Below are 26,323 nucleotides of genomic sequence, written 5' to 3' on the forward strand. Positions count from 1 at the left end.
ATAAGATGATCCAAACTTTCCATTTGATGGGTCACAACATAAATAGGTTGCATCCCAAAAATCATTTCCAAAAGATGATCCCAACCCTCCTATCTATAGTTGATTCCGTAATATGCAATTCCTCCGCCGATCGGAGGGTTGAGATCCTCTTATGGAAATGAATTTTGGGACCCAACCTATTTAGGTTGTGGCCCATCAAATGGACACTTTGGATAATCTTATCGTGTAAACTGTACAATACATTTTGAAAAATACCGGACTATACAGGCTTACACCATATAAAATCTCATAAATTTACATCACAGCAAGGACCCTCTTTCTTTTTTATTTTGAGAACTGATTGTCAGCCCAAAATTTGTGGTGGAGTCAAAATTAACAAAAATTGAGTCCGACAATCAGTTTTTGACTCACAATCGGTTCTCAAAATCCAAAACAAGCAACGCCTAAAGAATCTGCATTCTAATTTGCCGAATCTGACACTCAATATCCATGTATACTGATGCAACATAGTGTACTACTCATAGTTAAAGGCTATCCATTTCTCATTCTAGTGTTCAAGTAACCAAAGACGAAATGTAAATGACAGAGTACAATTTATTAAGTATTAACTCACTCAAAATGTCTACAGATTTCTTCAGAACCCTTCCTAAGAATCCCTGTACTAAGAGGCCATGAAATCTCACAGATTCCATCTCTAATTAAAATTCACAAAAAAAAAGGAGATTTTGAAACAACTGGGAACAAAAAATCAAAAACTCTCAACGAATCATCAGACCCTGCATTGCTTGCCCATCCTCGGATACTTTGTTGGCTTGTATGGTGCTTATAACATTTGCAATGTTGCCCTGAAAAAGGATTTTAAAACATTTTAGGGGAGACCCAATTGAATAAACAATCTCTTTGTTCTGATAAAATGCTGGTAAAACAGAGAAAATAATAAAAGAGGTTCCAAATGTAAAGACAATTTTACCCTCCAAACCGAAAGTTTTGATTGGAGAGCCTTCCATTGCGACAGCCCAAAAACACGCTCGGTACAGCGGCTGCACACCAAGTATCAATCAGATTCAAGGCAATAGTGTAAAAAAAACTTCAACCTAAAATCTCAATACCAATTGGCTAAGAGGAAATGCTTAGAGAAGTATGAGATAGGGATATTAGAAGTTGGGCCACATTACCAGAAAATGTAGCTAAAAGAGGAATCATATAGTGTGGAAAGAATTCAGTAGATATAACTTCAGATTTAGAGTCAGTGGTATACAGACCTACAAATGCAAGACTGACGAGTCCTCTATGGGAGTAGTGGGACATATATAATCAAGGGGAGAGACTCTGTGGATGGAGTAGAGTGATTTCAATACCAAGATTCCCACAAAGGGGCAAATTAACCGTAAATTTTGAAATTATGCCAACCGATTGTGAGTCCAAAACAAATTATTGGAGTCATAATTAAACATAAATTTGAGTCCAATAATTGGTTTTGGACTCACAATCGGTTTGGCATAATCTCAAACAAACAGGGCCTAAGAGGAAATCATTACAGAATCACTCAAAGCAAAGTACGGGGCAGGAGGGCATCAGTGCATCACTACCAGCAAATGGAGCTTCAGGAGGGATCATATTAGTGTGGAAATAATCTAAGATTCATATTGAAGAAGAAACAAGGGGCTGATTTCTCTATCACACTGAAGTTGATTTCGGCAGGAAATAACTTCAGATGGAGAGTTACAAATGCAAGATTGAGGAATGTCCCACGGGGAGAGTTGTGGGACATATATAATCAAGGAGGGAGTTTATCGATGGTGGGGGGATTTCAGTACCATTAGATTCCCATACGAGAAAAGCGGAATGGGAAGAACGACTACTACAAGTATGGGGAAGTTTTCGGATTTCATTCAAAGGTGTGAGCCAGTGGCATGGTTTTAAATTTCCACCGAAATGACCGAAATGCATAAACCAAAATCGTAAGTGTAATGGTAGTATACTATATTAGAATGTATTATATAATTATATTTATATGAAGTGAATGCAAAAATGTGGTGCATGCATTATTTATAAATATTTATATAAATTACAAATGAAATTTGGCAAGTACTGAATTTTTGACATGCGCGTCACTGGCATTTCATTAGGTGTTTGAATTTTTTAAAACCATTATGGATGGTTGTCTTGCTTAAATAATGATTTCTACTTGCGTATTTGTGCTTACTCTATCCTTTCTTGAAGTTTCATCTTTAAATTCTATCATTTGCATATGTTTTCATACGTTTCCTTCATATTACAAGATTTCCACCGAGACCGAAACATTTCCGTTTCCGTGATGCCCGAAATCGAAACCGAAACCGAAATTTAAAAACTTGGCTAGTGGATCTTCCTTTGGAGCGGTTAAGTTCACTAGGTCAAATACGCTAACAAGTTGAATTTTATGCAAGATTGATAAGTTGCTTGTATCTAAAAATTAGGAAATCAGTATCCCCACATAGTGCAATGGTTGTTACCAAGGCTAACATCATATCAGTATATCACCATCCATTATTGTATAAATCAAAGGCGTGGGAGGGACCGAGGTAGAACTGATGCAGAGCATCCCCTAATGCATCAGCTTTTCATTGGAGTGCATGAGGGGTAGTGTAGTGCATTTTGTCGTTAGTGGGAGTCCTTATTTGTCATTTTTTCCTTTTAGTGACAGTCTTTTGATCAGTTTGTAGTTTCATATGTCCTTAATGATCATTGTTCTTACTGTGGGTAGTTAAGTTATTTCATATTATATTATAATGGGCTAGTATATAAAGCCCCATAGTCTCTCATTTTAGACAACCTTTGATGATATAGAATTTGGAAAGAAATTTTCTCTTTTCTTGTTATTCTTGAGAAATGGGAATTGCAAACTCTTGATTGCAGTTTCTTTCCAATTTCTCCTATCTTTTCATCCCTTGTTGCATACAAGGTTCTTTGAGGACGATTCCGTGCTTGATCCGATCCCGAGCGTCGCCACGCCCGAAGTAAGATCAAGATCCCTATCTTATACCAAAAAAAAACACAAAAAAATTCCAGATCCAATCCGAAGATCGTCGAAGAACGCTTCTGAATCAACCTGCGTCAAGAACCAAGCCCTTTCAAATTTGAGATTCCGGGGTAGCTCAAAAAAAAAAAAAAAAAACTAGTGGAGATTTCGGGCTTCGATAAAAAAAGTGAACAGTTGGTGGAAAGAGCGTAAGTTTCAAGGGTGGAAACTGGAAAGGGTTTATCTTCTGCAGGGAAAAAAACTGAAATTGCTCAAAGATAAATAAAGGGCAATGATAAGTTTGCAACCCCTTTAGGATAATTCGCACTCCTTTTAACATGAATTGGGGAAGACATTTAACGCTTTTTGACATCAATTCACGTTAAAAGGGGTGCGACTTATCCTATAGGGGGTGCAAATTTATCATCCCCGTAAATAAAGAATGGAAAAAAGGCTTTGAGGAAGAGAAAATCTTGCACAATATTGAGGTGAGGACCATCTTTGCAATGAAAATACATAAAGCTCAAGGCCCAAAAGGTTTCCCTGTGCCGTTTACCAGGTATTTTGGGAGGAAATTAAGATTGATTTGATGAACTATCTAAGTGAGGAAGCTTGGGAGAGGAAAATAACCCAACTTTTATCACCCAACTCTCCGAGGAAGGTGCTATTTAGTTAAACTCTCGGCCAATAGTTTAATTCACAGAGCTTGTAAAATCTTGGCCAAGGTGCTAGCTCACATAATCAATGGGGTTATTCATGACATCATATCACCATAACAAGGGGCCTTGGTGAAGGGAAAACAAATTATTGACGGAATCCTCATAGCGAATGAATCTTTTTATTCAAGGAAAAGAGGAGAAGGTGGAACTTATGTGCAAAATTGATATAGAAAAAGCGTATGATCACGTGGATTTGGGACTTTCTAAACCTGATTCAAAGGAAAACGGATTTTGGTAATAAATGGAGAAGTTGGATAAAAGGTGTACGTCTCCTTGGCACATTTGTCTTAAAAAGCATAAATGGAGCGTCGGTAGTTTCTTTAAAAGCTCAAAAGGACTTCGTCAAGGGGGGATCTATTATCACCTTACTTGTTTATCATGGTGACTGAGTCTCTCGGTCGGATGTTGAAGAGGCAGGTTTAGTAGGAAGAATCAAAGCTAGCAGGAATACTTTTATCATTTCACACCTACAATTTCGAGACGATATCCTGGTTTTCTTGGAGGAGGTCGAAGAAAAAATAAGGTTTAAAAGTATACTTTGGGAAAAAAATTGTTAGCGGTTGTAAATACCAAAGAAAATGAGATTTAATAACTGAAAAACATAATGAGCTGCAAAAATCAACTTTCAATCACCTACCTCGGGATTCTGCTTGGAGTTAAAAGAGGCATTGGAAAATTCTTCTGATCTACTTTAAGTCCCTAGTTAAGTTATCGGAGAAAGTAGTGAAGAAAATAGAGAAACTACATGGGAAAGAGGGGAATCAAACAAATGACCAAAACATCTCATGAAATGGGAAAACGTTAACAGGAAGGAGACAAGGGGGGCTTTGGAATTGGCTGGTTGAGATTGAAAAATAAAGCTTTACTGAAGAAATAGCTATGGAGATTTGGCAAAGAAAAAGATGTCTTATCGAACACAATTATTGGGGATAAATATGGGAAGAAGTGGAGGGAAGGAGGGGGAGAGTAGGGAACAGGGATCCACCTCTAGGAAAAGGTTCGGGAGTATGGTGAGGGTACGAGATTTGGGAGGAGAGACTATGTTGTGCATAGTTTTACAAACCAATACGGCCTAGCTACCAATAGAGGAGTGAGAATTTGCGATTTCCAGAAGAGACTGGGGATGGGCCTTTTTCATCGGGCAATAGACTTAGGAGGAGCCTTAAACAAAATGAAAATGGTGATTTTTCTAACCTTCTTGGGTTGCTTAGGAACATTTATCTGTCTAGACTGGTACCTGATAAAAGAATTTGGACAGCAGATGTGCAAGGCACCTTCTCTGTTTGATCATTTTTCCACGAGGTCATTAACGGTGTAGGTAACTCCCCTATTGCTAAGATTTGGACGGCGGTTTTAGTACCACCTCGAGTAGTGGCTTTCATGTGCACAGCGGAATGGAAAAAGATCAATACCTGAAATAGGCTCAAACGGAGAAGATTCCTTCTTGCAAGTAGATGTCTATTGTGTAAATCAACAGAAGAAAAATATATATCATCTACTGCTTCATTGTAATTTTGCACATAAAGTGTGGTGCAGGATTCTACAGTGCTTTGGAATGGTGGTGGGTGTTCCAGTCCTCCCTAAAAGAAGCAGTTCTCAATTAGGGAAGAAATCCATGTGTGCGCTCAAGAAAATTCTTTGGATGTTAGCCCCTTTTGCAATCATTTAGAACCTATGGAAGGAACGGAGGAATAACCTAATTTTCAATGATAAAAGCGAAACGCCATGGAGAATCATCCTAGAGATAAAACTAGATTTAGTGGTTTGGACAAAACCGAGCAAGAAGTTGCAATCAAATTCTACACTAGAGATTTTGAAAATAAATGAAGGAAATTCATTTGGGAAAAGGACTTAAATACCAAGTCATGCCTAAATGGGTACCTCCACCAACTAGATAGCTAAAACTGAACTTCAACATGAGTTCTATGAGCAAACCACGGCTGTCAGGTACAGGAGTTTTTTATGACTCTAGCGGGAGAATGATCAAAGCTTATTCGAGTCCGATGGGGCTTGTGATTCGAATGAAGAAGAAGTAAAGGCAATGCTTTGTGGACTGAAAATCTTCTTGATCAATGGACAGCGGAGGAGGACAAATTGGCTAAAGCAAGATAGGGAAAGAATTTTTGTAGGAGAAACTTAGCCACTTGTGGAAATATGATATTGGTGTTGATGGGTAGTAAGAATAGGGACAATATTTAGGGCCTGCATTGGGATTGCAGGTGATGTTAAGCACAACATGTGTTAGAATCGAGATGTAATGTGAGGAATTTCTGTATAGTGGTTTTCATGGGCAGTGGGATTTGCTCTAAAATGGAACAGAAGCAGGTTTGTGGATGTTAATGGTTTTAAAGAAGGGAAATAATATACTCAAATATCTATTATAGGGTCTGATTATATCGTTAAAAAGAAAAATAAAGCTAAAATTACCTCACAACAACAGTTTGATTCATCTGATCCATCTTACAGTCAAGTAGCTTTGCAGTTATTGCCTTGACAACCCAAAATTCCACCTCATTGTCCGCAACCTGGAAAAATATTTACTCCCACAAAATAAGAAAAGTATGGCAGAGAAAGAAATTGGAGCACCAACATGGAAGGAAAGAATTAAGCTTACTCTAAGTGTGTCCCTAATGACGGCATATGGGATCTCGCCAGAATCATCTGAACCGAGATCAGCCAATGACATCAACCTCATCTTCATTATGCAGTCCTCGTGAACCAAGCCTATAAACCATTGTCGAAATACAATTAAATAAATGCTAAAATTAAAACCTTGTGGACCACACCTATAAACCATTGTTGAATTACAATTAAATAAATGATAAAATTGAAACAAGAAATTGGTGCAATGGATAATTGAATCATACCATAGCTTTTCAGTAAAGTGGAATTTGCAGCATGGAAATCTAGGTAGGCATCCAGCCGTTGTGTAAGAAAAATCTTCAAAAGTTGATATACCAATGCATATTTTCCATCTTTCTCTAACTGCCCTACGGCAGGCATATCTAGCAAATCACACTGCAAAAAGTAACAGGTTGAGAAACCAGAATTCCCTGATTAGCTAAAAGTAGGAATTCAATTTAAAATACATAGATATAACACTGGAAGAAAACTTTGTGCAACCATACAGTAGCACCATTCATGTTATAAAGCAATGAATATTGAATTATTATCTCACTAAAAGTTTTATGGAATCTCAATCAATACATATAAATAATAAGCAAATGGTAACACATCTGTTTCAACAAATTCCAACCCATTTCATTCGATATTTCCCCTGCCTCATTAATCTTTTCTGCCTTCAACCCTGTTGGAGTAGATGTGTAAAACTAACTGAAAGATCAAACCTCCTTAGAAATAATAATTAAAGCTCTGAAATAACATTGAATAATAGAGCTGAATATGCATGAATTTAAAAGCAAGGGAGCCATGGGCCATTTCTGAAATGTGTTAGAACTAAAAGCATAGCCTTTCACTTTCTGTCATGAGTTCCATAGTAGCCAAAGGTGTAGTAGGACTCATGGAATGTGCATAACAGATAGGCTGGAGACAAATTTTGACTCATCATACATATGCATTGATGGCCTACTCATCACATTTGTTAGTAATCTCATTTTGTACATTTTTTTTTGTTTTAATGTCACTCCCTTTTACATCTTTAGTATAAGGGGTGCTTCTTATTGGTCTTAGAGTAAGGATCAGTGTTTAAAAACATGTATTCAGAACTGGGGCAAGGTAGAAAGGAGTCAACTCGGGCTCGGGCATGTCAATGAACGATGCAGTCAATGTTTCATTAGCCTGGCAAGTTCAAGGAGTTATTGAAAGATTTGATAACGAAAACTCTGACATTGATGAGAACTCGGCCAAGGTAAAAGGGTGTCCACTCAGGCGAGTCAATGATGGGCTCGAGGACTTTTTAAAAAGTGATCAAGACTCGGGTGTTCAAACTACATAGACCTTGTTTGCACGGCATCATTGGGGATTTAAGGCATCTAGAGTTGTCGTGTTTATTCCAATATAACAGATTAGTAGCTTCAGATGCTAGATGAAGATCCAAAGGCAGCAGACCAATCACCAAAAATATTTGGCCCCACTCACCACTCAGAGATTCAATAGGCTTGCATAAAAAAAGATGAATTCTATAGATTTCAATGAAACATCATAATTACCAGGATGCGAGAATTCCATAGATGACTTAAGCACCGGAAAGTTGTACAGAGTAAGCAGAACAATGATGACAAACCTAAGTAATAGTAGTATCCGTAGAAAAGATGGAATTTTGAAGAAATCAGCAACCAAGAATTATCTTCAGGGTTTGCTTCTGTTTGTAAATATATTCAAGAATTCATCTAAAATTTCTGAGATTTCAGGGGAATTTATAGAAGAATTCAAACTTTATCCCTTAATGGAAGTTTAGAAATTGTACATGAAAAAAATATCTTTAAGGGAAATGAATCAGATGAGAAATAAATGCACGTTTTCTAAGCATGTCCACCATTCAGATGAACAAGGCCAGGTTAGGTTTGCGTGAACAAAGATTCATTGATCAAGTATCAATCATACTCTTACCATTCAGAAAAAAAAAATCAATCGTACTCGAGCACTCTCAGATATCTTTGAGAAAGTGAAGGACAGATGCAGCAGAAAGCTGCCAGCATAACATATAGGTTTTACCTTGAAGGAAAAAAAAAAATCATGTACAAAGATTGATGAAGAAATAACAGAAGAAAGAAACAGAGTCAAACTACACATAATTCCTTCATCAATTCCTGCAATCACAAAAGTGATATACCTGAAACACGTCAGGTGCCTTCACAAACTCTATTATAGCCCGCACAGCTTCCTCCTTGGCTTCACTCATGGTATATGGATCTTCGGCAGAGAAAGTTGCCAAATACCTTGTCAGAAAAGTAAATGACTCCTTTGCTGAACTGCAAATGATAAAAAAGATTAAAAAATGCAAGCAAAAAAAAATCTTAATAAACCAAATGAAAATATCCAACATATACCTTTATCTTTCTTTTCTTTTCTTTTCTTTTAAACAGCATGTGCCTTTATATGTGTGTGTGTGTGTGTGTGTGTGTGTGTGCAAGTGTATCATGCACCTTTTATTTTCCTTCAAAATATTAGAGATGGTGAGAAAGATTTCCCTCTGGTCCAGGATCCCGATGTTCCATTCCTTCAAGAAACTATCCATCTTTTTAAAAGATGGAATAATGTGCTCAGTAACTTTTCCATAAACTGCCAAATCAAGGGCCTTTGTGTAAACAAAGAATCGGCTGTAAGGGTTCTCCAGGAGATTGTAGAGATTGAACAAGCTGGTAAAAGAAGGAAAAATTGGTAAGAGATGCCCATAAATATCCAATTGTTAAGAAATCAATCATATTATCATTCGAAAAAAATCAATCATATTACATCTTCAAGCGCAATGCAGGCTTGTCATCCGGCTGTTGGGTGATTTTTGCAGATATGCGCTTAGCCATCTCCAGCGCTTCATCCAGGCTCTCAGCTCTGGTCACAAGGCTACATATTATAGTGAAGATGCACTCCAAATCTGGAACCCACAACAGTAAAAAGCAAGTCCATTTATATAAAGAACAAAGTTCAACAAGTATAACAAAAGAGTAAGAACGTGCCACATGTGTATATAAAGGTGTCCCATCATGCAGCCCCATGCGATTTTTTGGAGTTTTGTGGTTTAATGCTTTGGAAATGAAACTAATTTTTCTACCTTCTTGCAAAAAGCTACCAAAAGAAGCATATACTCCAATTGTTTGAAGGACCATAAAAAATAACAGTGCTGGACACTGCTTGGTTCACAACATGGGCAAATCTTAGGTGTAAATTACACTGAGTGGTCCTACCTAAGTGTTACATAGATTAGTCCTACCTAGTTGATTTATCATCATGAAGAACCGTCATATTCAAGGTCAAGTAAATAAGCTCTCTGTTTAACAACCTCACTTACTGTCATATCGTACCTGTAATATTTTCCTGTTTTTGATGAACACCTTTACTAAGAATATTACATTTACAGAACCATTCTAAAATATATATATATATATATATATATATATATATATATATATATATATATATGCTGAAATTTCCCAATTCATCAAACCACGTGCACCTTCTCTAGCTAAGGAACCAACAAATCATTTGCCTCAAGCATGAGATGAACAAAGGAAACCTCTTTTAGTAGGACTAAAACAGAATATATGGAATGCAACTTTAGTAATGTAAGGAGGCGGGACGAGGACGTAGTAAATATGAGTGGACAGGAGGTACCTAAGAGGGATATATTTCGATATCTTGGTTCAATTCTACATCAGGAAGGAGAGATTGAAGAGAATGTTAACCATAGAATAAGAGCAGGTTGGTTGAAGTTGAAGCTTGCCTCAGGAGTTTTGTACGACCGTAAAATCCCTACCAAGTTGAAGGGAAAGTTTTATAAGACAGTTGTGAGGCCAGCCATGCTGTACAGCTCAGAATGTTGGGCCACCAAAAAGCAGCATGTGCATAAGATGAGTGTAGCGGAGATGCGAATGCTTAGATGGATGTGCGGCCACACAAGGTTAGATAGAATTAAAAATGAAGACATTCGTAAAAAGGTGGGGGTGGCTCCAATCAAGGAGAAGATGAGAGAGCACCGCTTAAGATGGTTTGGACACATCCAACGTAGGCCTTTGGATGCTCCGGTGAGAAGAGGTGACTCGTGCCAAATTGAGGGAGTTAAAAGAGGTAGGGGTAGACCGAAAATAACATGGGTAGAAGCAGTGAGGAAAGACTTGATAGCTAGGAACATAAAAGAGAACATAACCTTGGATAGGATAGAATGGAAGAAAATGATCCACGCAGAAGAACCCAACTAGAACCAGGATTAGAGCCGGGTAGATCCCTTTTACCTTCTTCATGAATTTCTTTTCTATAGGATTCATTTAGCCGACCCCAACTAGCTTGGGACAAAGGCTTTGTTGAGTTGAGTTGAGAACAAAGGACGCTTCTAAACACACACACACAAAATCCCAAATTTCATTTAAGGTGTATGCAAATCTCCAAGGACCCAGATTCTTTTTAGAAGCCCAAGCAAAAGTATAACTAAACTAGTAAACTTCCCTCCCCAGGGTTCTTACTGGAGTTTCTTAAACTATATAACAAAGCTAGCACTTCCTCATTTTAATCTATAATACCTAAGAAGCCCAAGAATGCCCACACAATGCCCTTATGCTTTTGAATCTCCCCTTCTTTGTTGGCAGGACCTACATTAAAAAAGAGCTCACACCAAGTTGAGCTTGAACACAACAAAAAGTTGTTACATGCTGCATGGATTCTTCCTTTTTCCAATATGAACTTTGTTAAAATATAAAAGATAAACAACGCCTTTCCCCGGCGCACCTTTCAAATAGCGAAGAATCTGAACTACCGCTGCCCAGCGAGAAGTACGAGGGGCACTCATAAACTGGCTAACTACCCCAACTGCATAAGAGATATCTGGGAGAGTAACAGTGAGATAAATAAGTTTCCCAACCAGACGACAGTACCTGCTAGGGTCATCCATCAAGTCTCCCTCTTCTGCAATCAGCTTAGTGTTTGGATCCATAGGAACACCAGCAGGCTTTGCCCCCACAAATCCAGTTATGTCATCTTCAGTTTGCAGGCTACGCAAGTCCTTGTATGGGCTCAAGCAGTCTCCTAGAGCATGGTTTGGGTGCTTTAGTGACGCTGTCATGCGAATTGGCATGTACACTTGATCATTCTGTCTTTAGTTGTCACTCTGAAGCAAGACATGTTCTCCTTATAGTCTATGTGGATGATATTACTATTACAAGCAGAATTCTCCACTAAAGACCTTGGTTGCCTACAGTATTTTCTAGGGATTGAGGTAGCTTATTCTGGCAGCAATCTATCCCTTTCTTAGCGGAAATATGTGCTTGATTTGTTAGAGGAGACTGGATTTGTGGGGGCTACACCTGCTGGTGTTCCTATGGATCCAAACACCAAGCTGATTGCAGAAGAGGGAGACTTGATGGATGACCCTAGCAGGTATCATCGTCTGGTTGGGAAACTTATTTATCTCACAGTTACTCGCCCAGATATCTCTTATGCAGTTGGCGTAGTTAGCCAGTTTATGAGTGCCCCTCGTACTTCTCACTGGGCAGCGGTAGTTCAGATTCTTCGCTATTTGAAAGGTGCATCAGGAAAAGGTTTGCTATTCAAGAAAAACGGACATGTCAGAGTGGAAAGATTTAGTAATGCAGATTGGGCAGGATCTCCAGCAGATAGGAGATCAACCACGGGTTATTGCGCCTTTGTTGGCGGCAATCTGGCATCGTGGAAAAGTAAGAAACAAGAGATAATTTCAAAGTATAGCACTGAGGCAGAATACCGAGCTATGCCTCATACTAGTGGGGAGCTTCTTTGGTTACGGTCTCTCATGTCAGAGATTGGTTTCTCTACTACTTCTCCAGCTCAGCTCTACTGTGATAATAAAGTTGCGATTCACATAGCCATCAATCCCGTATTTCATGAGAGAACCAAACATACAGAGGTTGATTGCCATTTTATTCGCCAAAGAATCCAGAGGGGCACATACCGTTGGCTATAGATGGGTGTTCACCATCAAATATTTACTAGGCGATACTGTTGAGAGGCTAAAGGCTCGCCTTGCCGCCAAAGGTTACACTCAGACCTTCGGCGTTGATTACATGGAGACCTTCTCTCCAGTTGCCAAGATTCCCTCTGTTCGTGTCTTCATTTCCCTTGTTGTCTATCCATTTCTCAGTGGAAATATGTGCTTGATTTGTTAGAGGAGACTGGATTTGTGGGGGCAAAGCCTACTGGTGTTCCTATGGATCTAAACACCAAGCTGATTGCAGAAGAGGGAGACTTGATGGATGACCCTAGCAGGTACCATCGTCTGGTTGGAAAACTTATTTATCTCACTGTTACTCGCCTAGATATCTCTTATGCAGTTGGGGTAGTTAGCCAGTTTATGAGTGCCCCTCGTATTTTATTTTATTTTGAATGGTAAATGTGCCCCTCGTATTTCTCACTGGGCAGCGGTAGTTCAGATTCTTCGCTCTTTGAAAGGTGCACCAGGGAAAGGCGTTGTTTATCTTTTATACTTTAACAAACTTCTATTACCTGCTTTCACTTATTAATTTATTATACATGTCTTTACTTCATGAACCCATTTATGATCAAAACCCAACAAATCGTCCAACTTCTATTGCCTCCATTGTTAGTTAATACTATAATTTCTCTACCTCCAAGTCCCCTACTAAGTGGCATGAAGAATGATTCTCCAAGGAATGTGCCTCTTAAACCCAAAAGGACCACCAAACCAACCCCAAACAAACTACTGGAACACACGGACGCACGCACACAACACCAAAGTTCATAGAAAAGTATACCAAATTCATCATGTTGTGTCATAGTGAATAAAGATGAGGTTAACCGTCTCTTCCACTCCACGCATAAAGTGCCCACTTGCTAGCTTATGTATGGTGCTCCTTGGAAGATTACGTGGGAACACCCCATCATGTTGAGCTTGGGCAAAAACTTCTAGACCCTTCCCGCAAAATTTTCAACTTTAAAACAGTTCCAAACAAGCTAGAATTCCAAAAAAAAAAAATCTAGATTAAACAAGCCCAAATCTCCTCTAACAATTTTACTATCTATCCTAAATTTTGTCTAACTATAAATCAGAGCACCAATTCAGCCTTCCTACTCCAACTTAAACCTCCTTTCTTCAAAATAGAAACTCTAAAAGCTTTAAACACTCCCACCATTTTCTAAAATATGAACTCAACAAAAATATTTCAAAAGTATAATTAAAAATCACGAAAATTAATGAAAAATTCTTTCGAAAATGCATATAAAAATCACTCAACTCAACTCAACAAAGCCTTTGTCCCAAACTAGTTGGGGTCGGCTGCATATAAACAATCACTAAAATTAATAAATAATTCTTTCTTCTATAGTCATGCTTCTCCTGTTTCTGGTTTGAAGGTCTTGTGGGAGTGTGCGCTGCTGCATCAACTCCCTCCAGGTTGGAGAAAATTCTAATGCATAATTGCAGATAGGAAGTGCCTCCAAAACATGAGAGAACGCACTTAGTATGTTTCACATATATTCTTACTTACATATGTTGAGGAAGAATGGAGGAAGAATCTAGTGAGTTGGAGAGAACTCCCCCTTACTTATGTATTTATATTAAGAGAGAGAAAGGGTACAAAGACAACTTATGCACTTAGGCATTCTGCATATTCTAACAACATATTTTATTTTTTTAGTAGTTTTTTACTTATTACCATAACAAAAAAGTAGTTTCTTACTTCTTTTTTTATTTATTGTTTTGAGAGGAATGACTCCCTTGCAAAAACCTAACCGCAATAGCGCCCCAAAGGAGCCACAAGTCATCCAACCACATTTACAGCAGCCCTAAAAAATGCAAAATTAAAAGAATGACTAATGCGGTTGGGTGACACGGATCCAATGAAGTGCCATTGTGGCTAGTTTTTTGCAAGGGCAATGAATTTAGCTTTACATATTGAGTATTATCTGGACCAATTGGAATAAAAGATTCAAGTGAAGTGGAAGTGCGCACTATTCTTCACCGGATCTGACAGACAGGAAGGCAAGATATTGACGGCCTAATTGTTGAAAGCGATTCTTTTTTTTTTGAAATGGTAATATATTAAAATAAAAGGGAACCGAGATGGTCCACAGAAAGAATACAAAGAAAAAAGAAAGAAAGAAAATAAAGAAAATTACAGAACTTAGGGTGGCATATAATCAAACCACTCCAAACTTGATCTATTGGCACCCAATTTAGCCAGAATGTTGAAGGCGATTCTCTCGGTGAGATTAGATTGTTGGATCTGACAGTCAGGAAGGCAAGAATTTTTTTTTTTTAAAAAGACAAGAAGGCAAGATATTGACGGCCTAATTGTTTAGGTGATACTCTCGATGTGATTAGATTGTTAAATCAGATAGGTATGATCCCGTGTAGATTCCTCAAAGCCATTGATGAGATATTGGATCGCACTGAGGGACACCAAGTGAAGTTCCAGCTTGCTTGGTAGTCGGTAAATAATGATGCAGATCGATTGGTCCGTTCCACGGTGGAGAGGACAATTATTGAGTTGTTAGATTTCCCAAGGTTGCCAGGGTGGGAATCGAAAGCGGGAATCAAAGGCTCCAGGGATGGTTGGAAGCGAGAATCGTGGGTTTGCCAGAGATTCGCCGGGGATTCGCCGGAGATTCGTCGGGGAGTCGCTGGGGAGTTGGGATTCGCTAGGGATTCGCCTGGGAATCAGGGTTCCTATAAAGTGGGAATCGGGGTTCCCATAAATTGGGAATCGGAATCTGACGAATCCGAACCCCGATTCCCAATTTTCGGGGATTCGAATCGAATCCCGAATCGGGTTCGCGTTTCGGGGAATCGTGAATCCCCACCCCTCCAGGAACGAATCTTGCTTCCAGGAGATTTCCTCCATGATGGAGTTTTTCTTTCTTTATATTTTCTTTTCTTTTCTCTATCCTTGATTGTATGGTGAGCATCTAGGTCCTTGGGGTTCCCCCTTTTCTTTCCTTTAATAATATTCTTGCCTTATCTTAAAAAAAGGAAAAAAGAAAAAAAGATCTTTTGTTTTCGTTTTCAATATATATTTCACAATGTGTTGGTGTGACTCTGAAAAACATTTATCATAGGTCTCCCCCAAGTTTCCATTTTTTCACGTTTTGCTTCTATTTCCAAAACATGTTTTCAAGGAAATGCATCCCCCCCGCCCCCCAAGCTGCCCCGATGCCACACATGCACCCGTGACTTTGATCGTAACACCTTAATCCCCACACCAAAGTCCAAACATGTATCGTAGGCTTCAAGCAAGGAACTATAGCTCTTAAGATTGAGCCTAGCATTCGTCATATGTGAAATGCATTACATATTAAACCATTGGTTATATTGTACATGGGTGTGAATATAATATAAAATTCTGAAAGTATTGATATTAAGTATGATAAATGTTTTAGTTACTAAATAAATGTACCTCTTCTTCGAAGCAAAATTAACAGCCCTATGGTTCCCATGCTTTTAAGTTCTATATAATAGTGATTGAAGCGTAGGCGCGTAGCATCATATTATATAGATCAGGGATGATTTACCTATAGTTTAGAACACGATTGTGTACCCTACATATGAGTTACTAGTCATATTGCTCTGATCCTAAACTTGTTGCCATTGGTGGTTGAGCAACCAATGGCAATAAAAGCCAAGATGCTAGTTCATCAAGCACAGTCCAAGAAAAATAGTCAGCAAAAGTGATCTCCATGCCACAAACAAGTGAGGGTATCAACAAATTTATACATGTGGGAAACCTTGGAAGCCTTTTGATTACCATCTGACTTGCTTTCTCATGATGAAAATATATAGTACATGTACACTATGCACTGTGAAAAGCTTTCAGTCATTTTTACACATTTATCTGTAGAGAGTACATAAGTGTGCATTGTTTAACAGTTCACAAAAAAAGTGTACATTGTTTAATATGGAGGAATGTGGCAAGATAATGCCTTCTATGTACCATTATAATCTAGGGTAGATATTGCTAACTCAAAATGAAAATGGATAGCAGAAATTCCTACCTTTCTCAGACACTTTTGAAAATATCGAGTCAACAGAAGTAAGTGTGAGATTGGCCAGATCTAACCATCTACCCATCACCATGCATTCTTGTGCCTCAATGCATAGTCTGGTGACCTGAGGCTCTGCAACCTGTTAGTAGAGAAACAATAGGCAACTTTTAGATTTAGAGAACCGTATGTTATCTGAATTCAGAAAATGCATGTAATGAACTCATATTATGAGAAGAAATAACCATCCTACATGGCAAGCAATAAAACATAGAGTTGCAAAATAATGCAGAAGGGACGATCACTCTAAGCTCGAAGACCATGTATTCTACACATGCTCACATATCTAAATGAAACAGTTTTAATGTTATTTTGAACTTTCATTACATCTTTTCAAGGCCATAAATTTACTGCATATGGACATTCGGTTCATACTATATGGGGATAAGTGGTCCAATACTTGTTTCAAGTATTCATTCTCAATGTCATGGAACTTTATTTTAAACTGTTCGATTACATGCAACAAAAAAAAGGAGGTCCAGTGCACGAGGCTCCCGCAATTGCGGGGTATGGCGAGGGCTAGATGGACGCAGCCTTACCCCTGCTTTGCACAGAGGCTGTTTCCGTGACTCGAACCCGTGACGACCAAGACACAATGGAGCAACCTTACCGTCGCCTCACCCTCAAGAGAACTCAAAATAATCTCCAGCATCTCTCTCTCTCTCTCTCTCTCTCTCTCTCTCTCTCTCTCTCTCTCTCTCTCTCTCTCTCTCTCTCTCTCTGTGTCTGTGCGCTCGCTATTCTAAGAATCAATGTTGTTAAAAGCATTCTACATCACATATTTGCAAAAGGGTGTCTAAAATCACATATATTTGAAGCAGTAAAATATTTAAAATTCATCCAAATATATCACTATCTGATTAGTACAAGTTCTAAAAGTACCTCATTCGACAGATCTACCAGACTTCACATTAGCTGCAATTTAAGATAAAAAAAAGTGGTAATAGCAGTAATTGTAAACTCGTATCTTTGCCTTTGGCTTGTATACAAAGGCTGGTAAAACCTTATGATTTTTAAAGAAATAGGATTTTAGTGGAACAGTAAGAATAAAAATTGCCTCTTTTAGCCTACATTTCAAAGGACATAAAATCCTAAGATCAAGAAGATAAGCTTAGAGTTCATCTTCCTTGAGTTATGGTTCTCCCTTACTAATGTATTTCAAGTTAGGGATGGCGTATTGTGCCCATGAATGAATCTTTTCTCTGTTTATCAAATAAACCGCGGTAGTGGTCCCCGCCAAACCCCAGCTTACCCATCAAAAAAGAAGAGGAAAAAGGAGGAGGAGATAAGGTGATAAAGCCTCACAATCTAGAAGATGATTTGGTTGCTTGGTTTCACGGCCTCCCTAGATAGTGTCTCTCCCCAGTATCTGCCGTTCTAAGGCCCTGGTTGTTTTGGATTTGGAGAATCGATTTTGCTTTCAAAACGGATTATTGGATTCAAAATTAAACGCAATTTTGAGACCAATAATATGTTTTGGACTCATGATCTGCATAACTCTGCTGTTTCTACGAATAATATCAACTGATATATAACATGTCGAAATCGGAGAAAAATCGAAGACTGATTTCAGTACCTCAGGTCCTGCATCGGCCCACGCGAGCTCCGATGTGAATCTAACGACCGCGAGCGCGGGATCCTCCTCTGTAGTTGCAACGATCGTCGTCATGAAGAACGAAGAAGAAGAAGAAAAACCCTAGATTTTTCAGACCGAGAGAAGGATAATATAATTCAAAACCCTCGTTTTTTTTTTTTTTTTGCTGTAGTTTTGATTTGAGTGTGAAGAACAGGGGCTATAAGAAGAAGAAAAACCCTAAATTTTCCTAATTGAAAACCCTAGTTTTTCTGGCAGTTTGTTTTGAGTGTGAAATCTATTAGGTTGGGAAGTTACTTGAATAGACAAGAGGCGCGCTTAAATAGGGCATAAAGGGTCCCACTTTTGATGGATAAAGGGTCCCACTTTTGATTGATATCTGACCGTCAATTTAATCTTACGATGCCCAAGAGATGAAGAAGAGTTCTTTTTCAATCTTCTATGTTCGTGGAAATGGCTTCCAAGGTGTCTGATTTGAGAAAGTGTGAAGCCAAGCAAGCAGTAGGTCAAGCAATGTTTACTAAGTCAGGTGATTAATTTGGTATTGTATTCTTATTCCATTGAATTCTATTGTAGCAACCATCAATCTTCTAATAACTAGTACCTTGGAAAAAAGATATAATGGGATCAAAAGCTTTTTTTTAATCAGATTCCTCCCGGGCATTTCGCTGCGCCTATGATTCCCTTTAATCCGCCCCTAACCAGCAGTTTCTTACATCATCACCATTGCAATACTAACAATCTATTTGTAAGTAATTGATTTGATGGTTAGGATTGTCCCATCGGTTATGCTTTATTCCATGAATGAATGTCTCGTACATTGAATCATGGTTTTAAATTTCGACCGAAATCCGAAATTGACCGACACCGAAATCACCCAAAACCGAAACGGTCATTTATTTTGGCCGAAATTTCTGTTTTTCCGAAATTTTCCCCAAAAAATCTGTTTTTTTTAATATTAATTTAATATTTCACCGAAATTTCGGTATTTGATAATTTTGACCGAAATTTAATATTGAATAAAATATTAATTTCGGGTTTTGTACCAGATTTGGACCGAATTTTCGGTCAAAATTTTGAAATTTCAAGGTCCGAAACCGAAATTTTAAACCTTGCATTGAACAACCCTATTAGTTGAAATAAGTGTCGAGGTCATGGTATGTCTGTTGAAAACTTACTCCATCAAGTCATCTTGCCATCTCGATCAAACAATCTCGTTCCCATGTGGGATAAAAAAAAAAAAAACTACTCCAAACAATGAATTTTTTTCCTCCTATTTCTTGCCCCATCTCATGCTCTCCACCCCTATAGCAAAATCTCCCTGTCACCAACCTTCTATGCCCTCTTCAACCCCTGAGGTCAGAAGTTCAATCCCAGATTACTTGCCAAAAAGAAATCCTCTATGCCTCTCTCTCTTATTGGATAGACAGATATTCAATGGAATTTGTTTTCATGGTTGCCAGATAAAACCTAAATGCATGGTTAAAAAGAATATAATCAAATGCATGCAATCAAAATAAAATTTGCATACTCATCCCAACATCCTCTGACTTTGATAGAGAACGTTGATGGTTTATCGACAAAATACATGATGGGTAGGCCGTCGTAAGTGTTGTGTATCGGATAATTCTACAACCGGATTAATACCTAAGAATTATGACATCAGCATATAATTAGAGCCACGTAGAGACAAATGAAAAACGATCAATTACCCAAGGGGGACAAAAATTAGGCAAAATTATCAACTGGACCCAGGCTTTTCAAAAATTACGAATGGGGGACAAAATCTGTACGGATGAAAAAATGTGGTCCAAAATGCCCTTTTTTTTCTTAAAGACCACGTTCCTTTTTACTTTTCTAGTTTTCCTTTTTCCCTTTTCCCTCTTCTTTACTGTTTCATTGTCTACTTTGGGGGCTTTTTAACCTAGCATTGGACTTGGGAAAACTCAACAAACATGTGAGTAGTTTTTTTGCAATGTTTTTTGTTTTATCAATATCTGTATTATCTTGTTTAGGGTTTTGTATTTTGTTCATCTCTAATGATTTCTGGTGGATAACCCTATTTTGAGAGTTGAAAACCCGATTTCAGGTGGATACCCTATTTTGAAGTTTTGTTTTGAGAGTTGGAAACCCTGTTTAGATATTTAGTAAGCCTCACTTAGATACTTGAAAACCCCTCTTTTATAGGCCTTTAAACCTTTAACAACCCCCTTTTGGAGAGTTAAAAAACCCCTCTCTTATAGACTTTAGAAGCTTTGAAAACCCCCTCCTAGAGAGTTGAAAACCCCTACTTATACATAATCCAATTTAGATAATGGATAACTCCCTTCATAGATTTGAAAAGCCCCCTTCTATAGTCTTGAAACCCATCTAGATACTTGATACCCCCAATTAATCACATGATAAGCCTTTTTGTCCTTGAAAACCCTCCCTTAGATATCTATTAACCCCAATTTAGGTACACTTGATAATCCCTTTGGGACATGAGAAGCCTTCTATAGACACTTGAAAACCCCAATTTAGTTACTTGATCAGCCCTATTTTAGACTTGAGCCCCCCTAGCCAACCATGTTTATTGACTTCATAACCCTCCTTCTTGAGACTTTAAAACCCCCATTTAGAGTGTTGACAACCCTGTTTAGAGATTTGAAAACTCCCCTTATTTCAACATTGTTCTTCTGACATCTTGTGTGTCTTTGCAGGTGTTTAAAAAAATGGCCGAAACAATGGTTTCTCTTCCTTTACACTATTATGAAAAATTGAAGGATAAAGTTTCGTGGGAATATATCGGTGGGAGGAAGACATTCTTATCGATTGGACGACGAATCAATTTCCAACAATTTAAAGTTCTAATCCAGAAAAGAATCGGAACTATAGAATGGCAGGTGATTGAATCAATAAAGTGTCGATACGTTGTTGATCCATATATATGCACTTTAATGGATGTCGATAATGATAATGCCTTCCAAGCCATCATGAGGATGTTTGACAAAGATGTGTTTAATTCTATGATGATATACATATTCAAAAGCATTAGTGACAATGGTAGAAATTCATTGTATTCGTCAATGCTGCCTCCAAACAATATTTCTATTACGGGACCCTCTAATAATGTAGCCATTCCATCTCCTTCGAATCCACCCCAAAATCTTCCTCGAGAAGCAGAAAATGTCAATCGTCCCCCGCGTTTTGAAGTGGATTTGCAAAGAGACTACGATAAAGCTTGATGGTACCAATATAGGAGGTGATTCAACACAACCGACTCTAAGGTATTGTACTTCTTTACCAATGGTTTTCCCCCTTCAATATTTGAAATTCAAAATTAATCAATCTACTAGCCTGATTATATATTGTTGAACTATGCAGGTCTCGCATTGTCCTAAATGAAGAATTTACACATGATTTGACGGATCATGCCACTGAAGATATCCACGACAAACAAAGTGATGGAGATTTGGAAATGCACTTCAATAATGAATTTCAAGATGATTTTTGTGTCATGAGTGATTATTTTGAAGAAGATATGAATGATGATGATGATCATAGTGACGATGACGAGGATCATCATGATGGCATTGATGATGATCATGATGTTGATGATGGAAATCTTGGTGTCCCTCATGACAGTAGGCTACAAATGGAAGTAGATGATATGTTTGTTGGGGCTCATGAGGTAGATGCTGATAATGCTGAGCTTGAGAAGTTAACGTGCGGGGCAATGTTTGCAGATATGAAACAGTTCAAGCAGGGAGTTTGAGAGTATGCAATTCGGCAAAGATTTAAGTTTGTGAAATCAAAGTCAACACTAAAAAAATATGCCGTTCGATGTAAGGAAGAAGGTTGCAAATGGCGTATATCTGGCATTAATCATATGACTTATGTGTTAGTGAAGGCGTTTGTTCCCGGCCATACGTGCACAACTCAACTAAGGTGCAATGATCACCCTCTTGTAACATCAGCTTGGGTTGCTAAGACATGCTTACGCTTATTCGTCGCCCAGAAGAGATCGGGACAAGGATCATAAGAGAATATATTAAGATGCATTGGGGTATAACTATAAGCTATCGAAAAGCGTACATTGAGATGAACATCATCCTTGAAATTAAGTGTGGGAATGTTGAGGACTCTTACCGCATATTGCCTGCACTTTCAGTTGAGATGATGAGAAGAAATCCTGGCACCTATATGCGTGTTTTCCGTGGAAGAGATTTACGTCCAAGGGGAGATGATAGGTTTGTTCGCTTATTTTGGACATTTGGTCCCAGCATACGTTCCTTTAATCAAACACTCAGACCTATAGTTTTAGTCGATGGTACACATCTACGAGGAAAGTATCTAGGAATCTTATTGATTGCAGTCGAGGTTGACGGTAAAACGGATTATTTCCATTAGCGTTTGCAGTTGTCGAGACCGAGAACAAAGATAGTTAGAGGTGGTTTCTTAGGTTGGTGAGAGAAAACGTAATGTCAGCGGAGACGAACGTATTCACCATATGCTCTGATCGACAGAAGGGGTTGATGCAAGCAGTACCTATAGAATTACCTAATGCAAATAATAGTTATTGCATGCGTCACCTCGCCGCCAATTTCTATTTTGTGTTCAAAGATCTTTTACTAAAGAAATTATTTTGGAGAGCTGCACGGGCATTGAGAGAATGTGTTTTTAAAGAAACAATGGAGAAGATTAAGGAAAGGAATGAAAATGCACACAAGTGGATAAGTGACATCCCCAATGAACATTGGGCTAGTTTTTATTTTAAGGGGGATAGATATGATGTATTGACGACCAATAGGTCGGAGTGTTTCAATGTTGTCTTGAAGGATGGGAGAAAATTGCCGATTGCATCATTGGTAGAACACACTCGATGGAAGACTTCTGACTTCTTGCAGAAACGTCAAGAAATGGGTCAAGGTTGGCAGACAAAGTTGACCCGTTACGCAGAAGAACATATGACATTGGCAAGGGAAGAAAGCCGCCAATATACAGCTTATCGAATAGGTGTTCATGATTATGAAGTAAAGTCCCTTGAAAATGTTGATGCTGTGAACCTACACCTGCAAACATGCACCTGTCGTGCTTTCCAAACGATTGGACTACCGTGCGGACATGCCATGGCAGCTATTGGCATCATAGGTTTTGATCCTTACGATTACTGCAAAGAATGGTATCATGTACAGAGGTATCGAAATACATACGATGAGGCATTGCACCCTACACTTGATCGGACCCAATGGCAAGTTCCTCCAGAACCTTTAACAACATTATTACCACCACGTGCAAAGAGGCCACCTGGAAGGCCGCGTACGAGAAGAACGGATCGTGAATTGCAAAGCGGATTACATTACAATTGCACCACATGTGGACAACTTGGTCACAACAAAAGAAGTTGCAAAGAACCTCCCATCGTAAGACAACCTGTTGACGAAACTGCCATTGGATCTTCTGCGCCTATTTTCAACAGGTACGTGGTACACATTATATGAATTATTCTTTTTCTAGAAAAAAATATTTTTCAAGAATAATTAACTGTGGTGCTGGTATTTTTTAGGTCTGGTGTACCTTGTGAACCTCCTTTCTTCTTGTAAAGGTGTGTTCCTGAGACAATGCATTGATGGCTTGACTCTCTTTTTTGAAACACAAGTGGATTAGTTGTATATGATGGATGACTTCAGTCTATTTTTTTGGAAGACAATTGGATTAGTTGCATACGATGGATGACTTCAGTCTCTTTTTTCGGAAGATAAGTGGATTACTTGTAAATGATATGTTTTTTATGTACTTAACCAGACAAGGTGGCTACAAAAATATTTTTCTGGGTACTTAACCATTCTAGTTTTTTTTGTACTAAATGAATTGGGATGTAATACATGAAGCACATTGAATGAATGCAACATCCATTTCTTTGGATCCATATCTTTTGTTATTCCATCATGAGTAGAATTGTAATTCCATTGGAGGATTATCAAGTTACTGGTAGAAGATTATTAAGTCTATAAAAAGGGTTATGTGAAGCTGGGGGTTTTCAAGCCCTTATTTTTGGGTTATCAGGTATAAAAATTGGGGTCACCGAAATCGAAATGGGATTAAAGATGTCCGGGTGTGTTGGCCGAAGTTACTGGCCGATCCACTTGGGGTTTTCAAGTCATCGATTTTGGGGTCATCGGGTATCGAAAATGGGGTCACCAAAATCAAAATGGGATCATCAAGTCCATGTGTGTTGGCCAAAAGTTACTGGCTGATCCACATGGGGTTTTCAAGTCATCGGTTTTGGGGTCATCGGGTATTAAAAATGGGGTCACCAAAATCGAAATGGGATCATCAAGTCTATGTGTGTTGGCCAAAAGTTACTGGCCGATCCACTTGGGGTTTTCAAGTCATTGGTTTTGGGGTCATCAGGTATAAAAAATGGGGTCACCAAAATCGAAATGGGATCATCAAGTCCATGTGTGTTGGCCAAAAGTTACTGGCCCATCCACATGGGGTTTTCAAGTCATTGGTTTTAGGGTCATCAGGTATAAAAAATGGGGTCACCAAAATCGAAATGGGATCATCAAGTCCATGTGTGTTGGCCAAAAGTTACTGGCTGATCCACATGGGGTTTTCAAGTCATTGGTTTTGGGGTCATTAGGTATAAAAAATTGGGTCACCAAAATCAAAATGGGATCATCAAGTCCATGTGTGTTGGCCAAAAGTTACTGGCCCATCCACATGGGGTTTTCAAGTCATTGGTTTTGGGGTCATCAGGTATAAAAAATGGGGTCACCAAAATCAAAATGGGATCACCAAGTCCATGCGTGTTGGCCGAAGTTACTGGCCCATCCACATGGGGTTTTCAAGTCATTGGTTTTGGGGTCATCAGGTATAAAAGATGGTGTCACCAAAATCAAAATGGGATCATCAAGTCCATGCGTGTTGGCCGAAGTTACTGGTCCATCCACATGGGGTTTTCAAATCCTCGATTTTTGGGTGATCAAGTATAAAAATAGGGTTACCAACTTAGAAATGAGACCATCAAGTCTGGTGAATGTGAGCGGTGTTCTGGAGTCTAAAAATAGGGTTACCAACTTAGAAACGCAGTATACAACCTGTTTACTCAACAACCTGTTTGCAGAACAACCCATTTACACAACAACCTGTTAACACAATAACCTGTTTTGAACAACAACCTTGCTACACAATCACATCATTTCTCCTATTGAAGTTCTGAACAACACAGTATACAACATGTTTACTCATCAACCTGTTTACAGAACAACCCATTTACACAACAACCTGTTTACACAATAACCTGTTTTGAACAACAACCTGTTTACATAATCACATCATTTCTCCTATTGAAGTTATGAACAACACATACACATCATTTTAAGTTTTGAACAACGCAACAACTCAAACACAACAATCACATCCATCCACAACATTTCTCCTATTGAAGTTCACATTTCCCAAACTCTCCTCGTATAAATCGTTGACATAGTTCCAGTCGCATTTGAGGAATGTCATCCGGACCAAAATTGAAAGCGACCCCACTATACATATGCTCGATCCCTTTGATCACAAATAGTTCACAGTCAAATATGCAAAACAATAGGTAGTGTAAATGGAATAGGATTAAACTCTAAATGACATAAAAGCTTTCAAATTTAAAAGGTTTATAGGCTGCTTTACCCATTATCTTGTTGTGGGAAGTCTGCCACTTGGGCATATGGAAAGTGGTCTATGTCACAACCATGGGACTTGAAATATTCTTTTATCAAGGCTACCTGGAGATAAAATCAGAAATGAAATATAACTGTTTGACATATCTAAGAATCTTAGACCATCACTGAAAATGTTAATGTAATTACCGTATGCCTTGCTAGTTCGTCGAATTTAAGCTCTTTTGAGGAGTTGCACTCGAAGAAGGATTTTTTAACCATGTCAAGCACAAGCAGAACCCAGTGGTTGTTTTGACATAATGGGATCAAGACCATATTAATCTCTTAACACGGGATATCTATAAGTCTAGCATTCAATATCCCTTTCGCAAGTTCATAATATTTGAGCTTTGTTTTCTCATCCGTGGTCTCATCCATGGTACGAAGTCTAGAAATAAGATTTCCCTGTTCAAGGAAAGTCCTCGATTGTAAAAAAATGCTTCAACCACCAATGAAGGAAAACTAGCATTCTTAATGTAGAAAAATTTACTCACATGTACCAATGAAGGAACAAATATAATTTTGCTATGAGGACATGTTGATCTGTCCTTGTAGGAGTTCTGAAGAAACTTTCCGTATACATCCAATACCTTCAATAAAAAAAGTTCAAGAG

At 38.4% G+C, this 26,323-nt stretch overlaps 3 protein-coding genes across 3 annotated transcripts; 2 read left to right on the plus strand and 1 right to left on the minus strand.

Moving 5' to 3' along the window:
* Nucleotides 1-576: 576 nt before the first annotated feature.
* On the minus strand, nt 577-18,319 carry LOC143846672 (uncharacterized). Its single transcript, XM_077355172.1, has 10 exons — nt 17,996-18,319; nt 16,372-16,501; nt 9,136-9,274; nt 8,826-9,038; nt 8,513-8,651; nt 6,588-6,738; nt 6,335-6,444; nt 6,148-6,245; nt 971-1,040; nt 577-845 (listed from the first exon to the last, which is right to left on the minus strand). The coding sequence occupies exons 1-10, from the start codon at nt 18,086-18,088 to the stop codon at nt 759-761; spliced, it is 1,230 nt and encodes a 409-aa protein (XP_077211287.1). The 5' UTR covers nt 18,089-18,319; the 3' UTR covers nt 577-758.
* A 3,669-nt stretch (nt 18,320-21,988) lies between these two features.
* LOC143891947 (uncharacterized) lies at nt 21,989-22,405 on the plus strand. Its single transcript, XM_077396436.1, has one exon. It carries the CDS (start codon nt 21,989-21,991, stop codon nt 22,403-22,405), a length of 417 nt encoding a protein of 138 aa, XP_077252551.1.
* Nucleotides 22,406-22,476: 71 nt separating this feature from the next.
* On the plus strand, nt 22,477-23,598 carry LOC143891948 (uncharacterized). The gene is made up of 2 exons (XM_077396437.1): nt 22,477-23,474; nt 23,562-23,598. Exons 1-2 carry the CDS (start codon nt 22,477-22,479, stop codon nt 23,596-23,598), a joined length of 1,035 nt encoding a protein of 344 aa, XP_077252552.1.
* The last annotated feature ends 2,725 nt before the right edge of the window (nt 23,599-26,323 follow it).

Source organism: Tasmannia lanceolata, unplaced genomic scaffold (genome assembly GCF_043159265.1).
Source record: "Tasmannia lanceolata isolate RefF3 unplaced genomic scaffold, GAP_Taslan_0.1 ptg000015l, whole genome shotgun sequence".
Taxonomy (NCBI): Eukaryota; Viridiplantae; Streptophyta; class Magnoliopsida; order Canellales; family Winteraceae; genus Tasmannia; species Tasmannia lanceolata.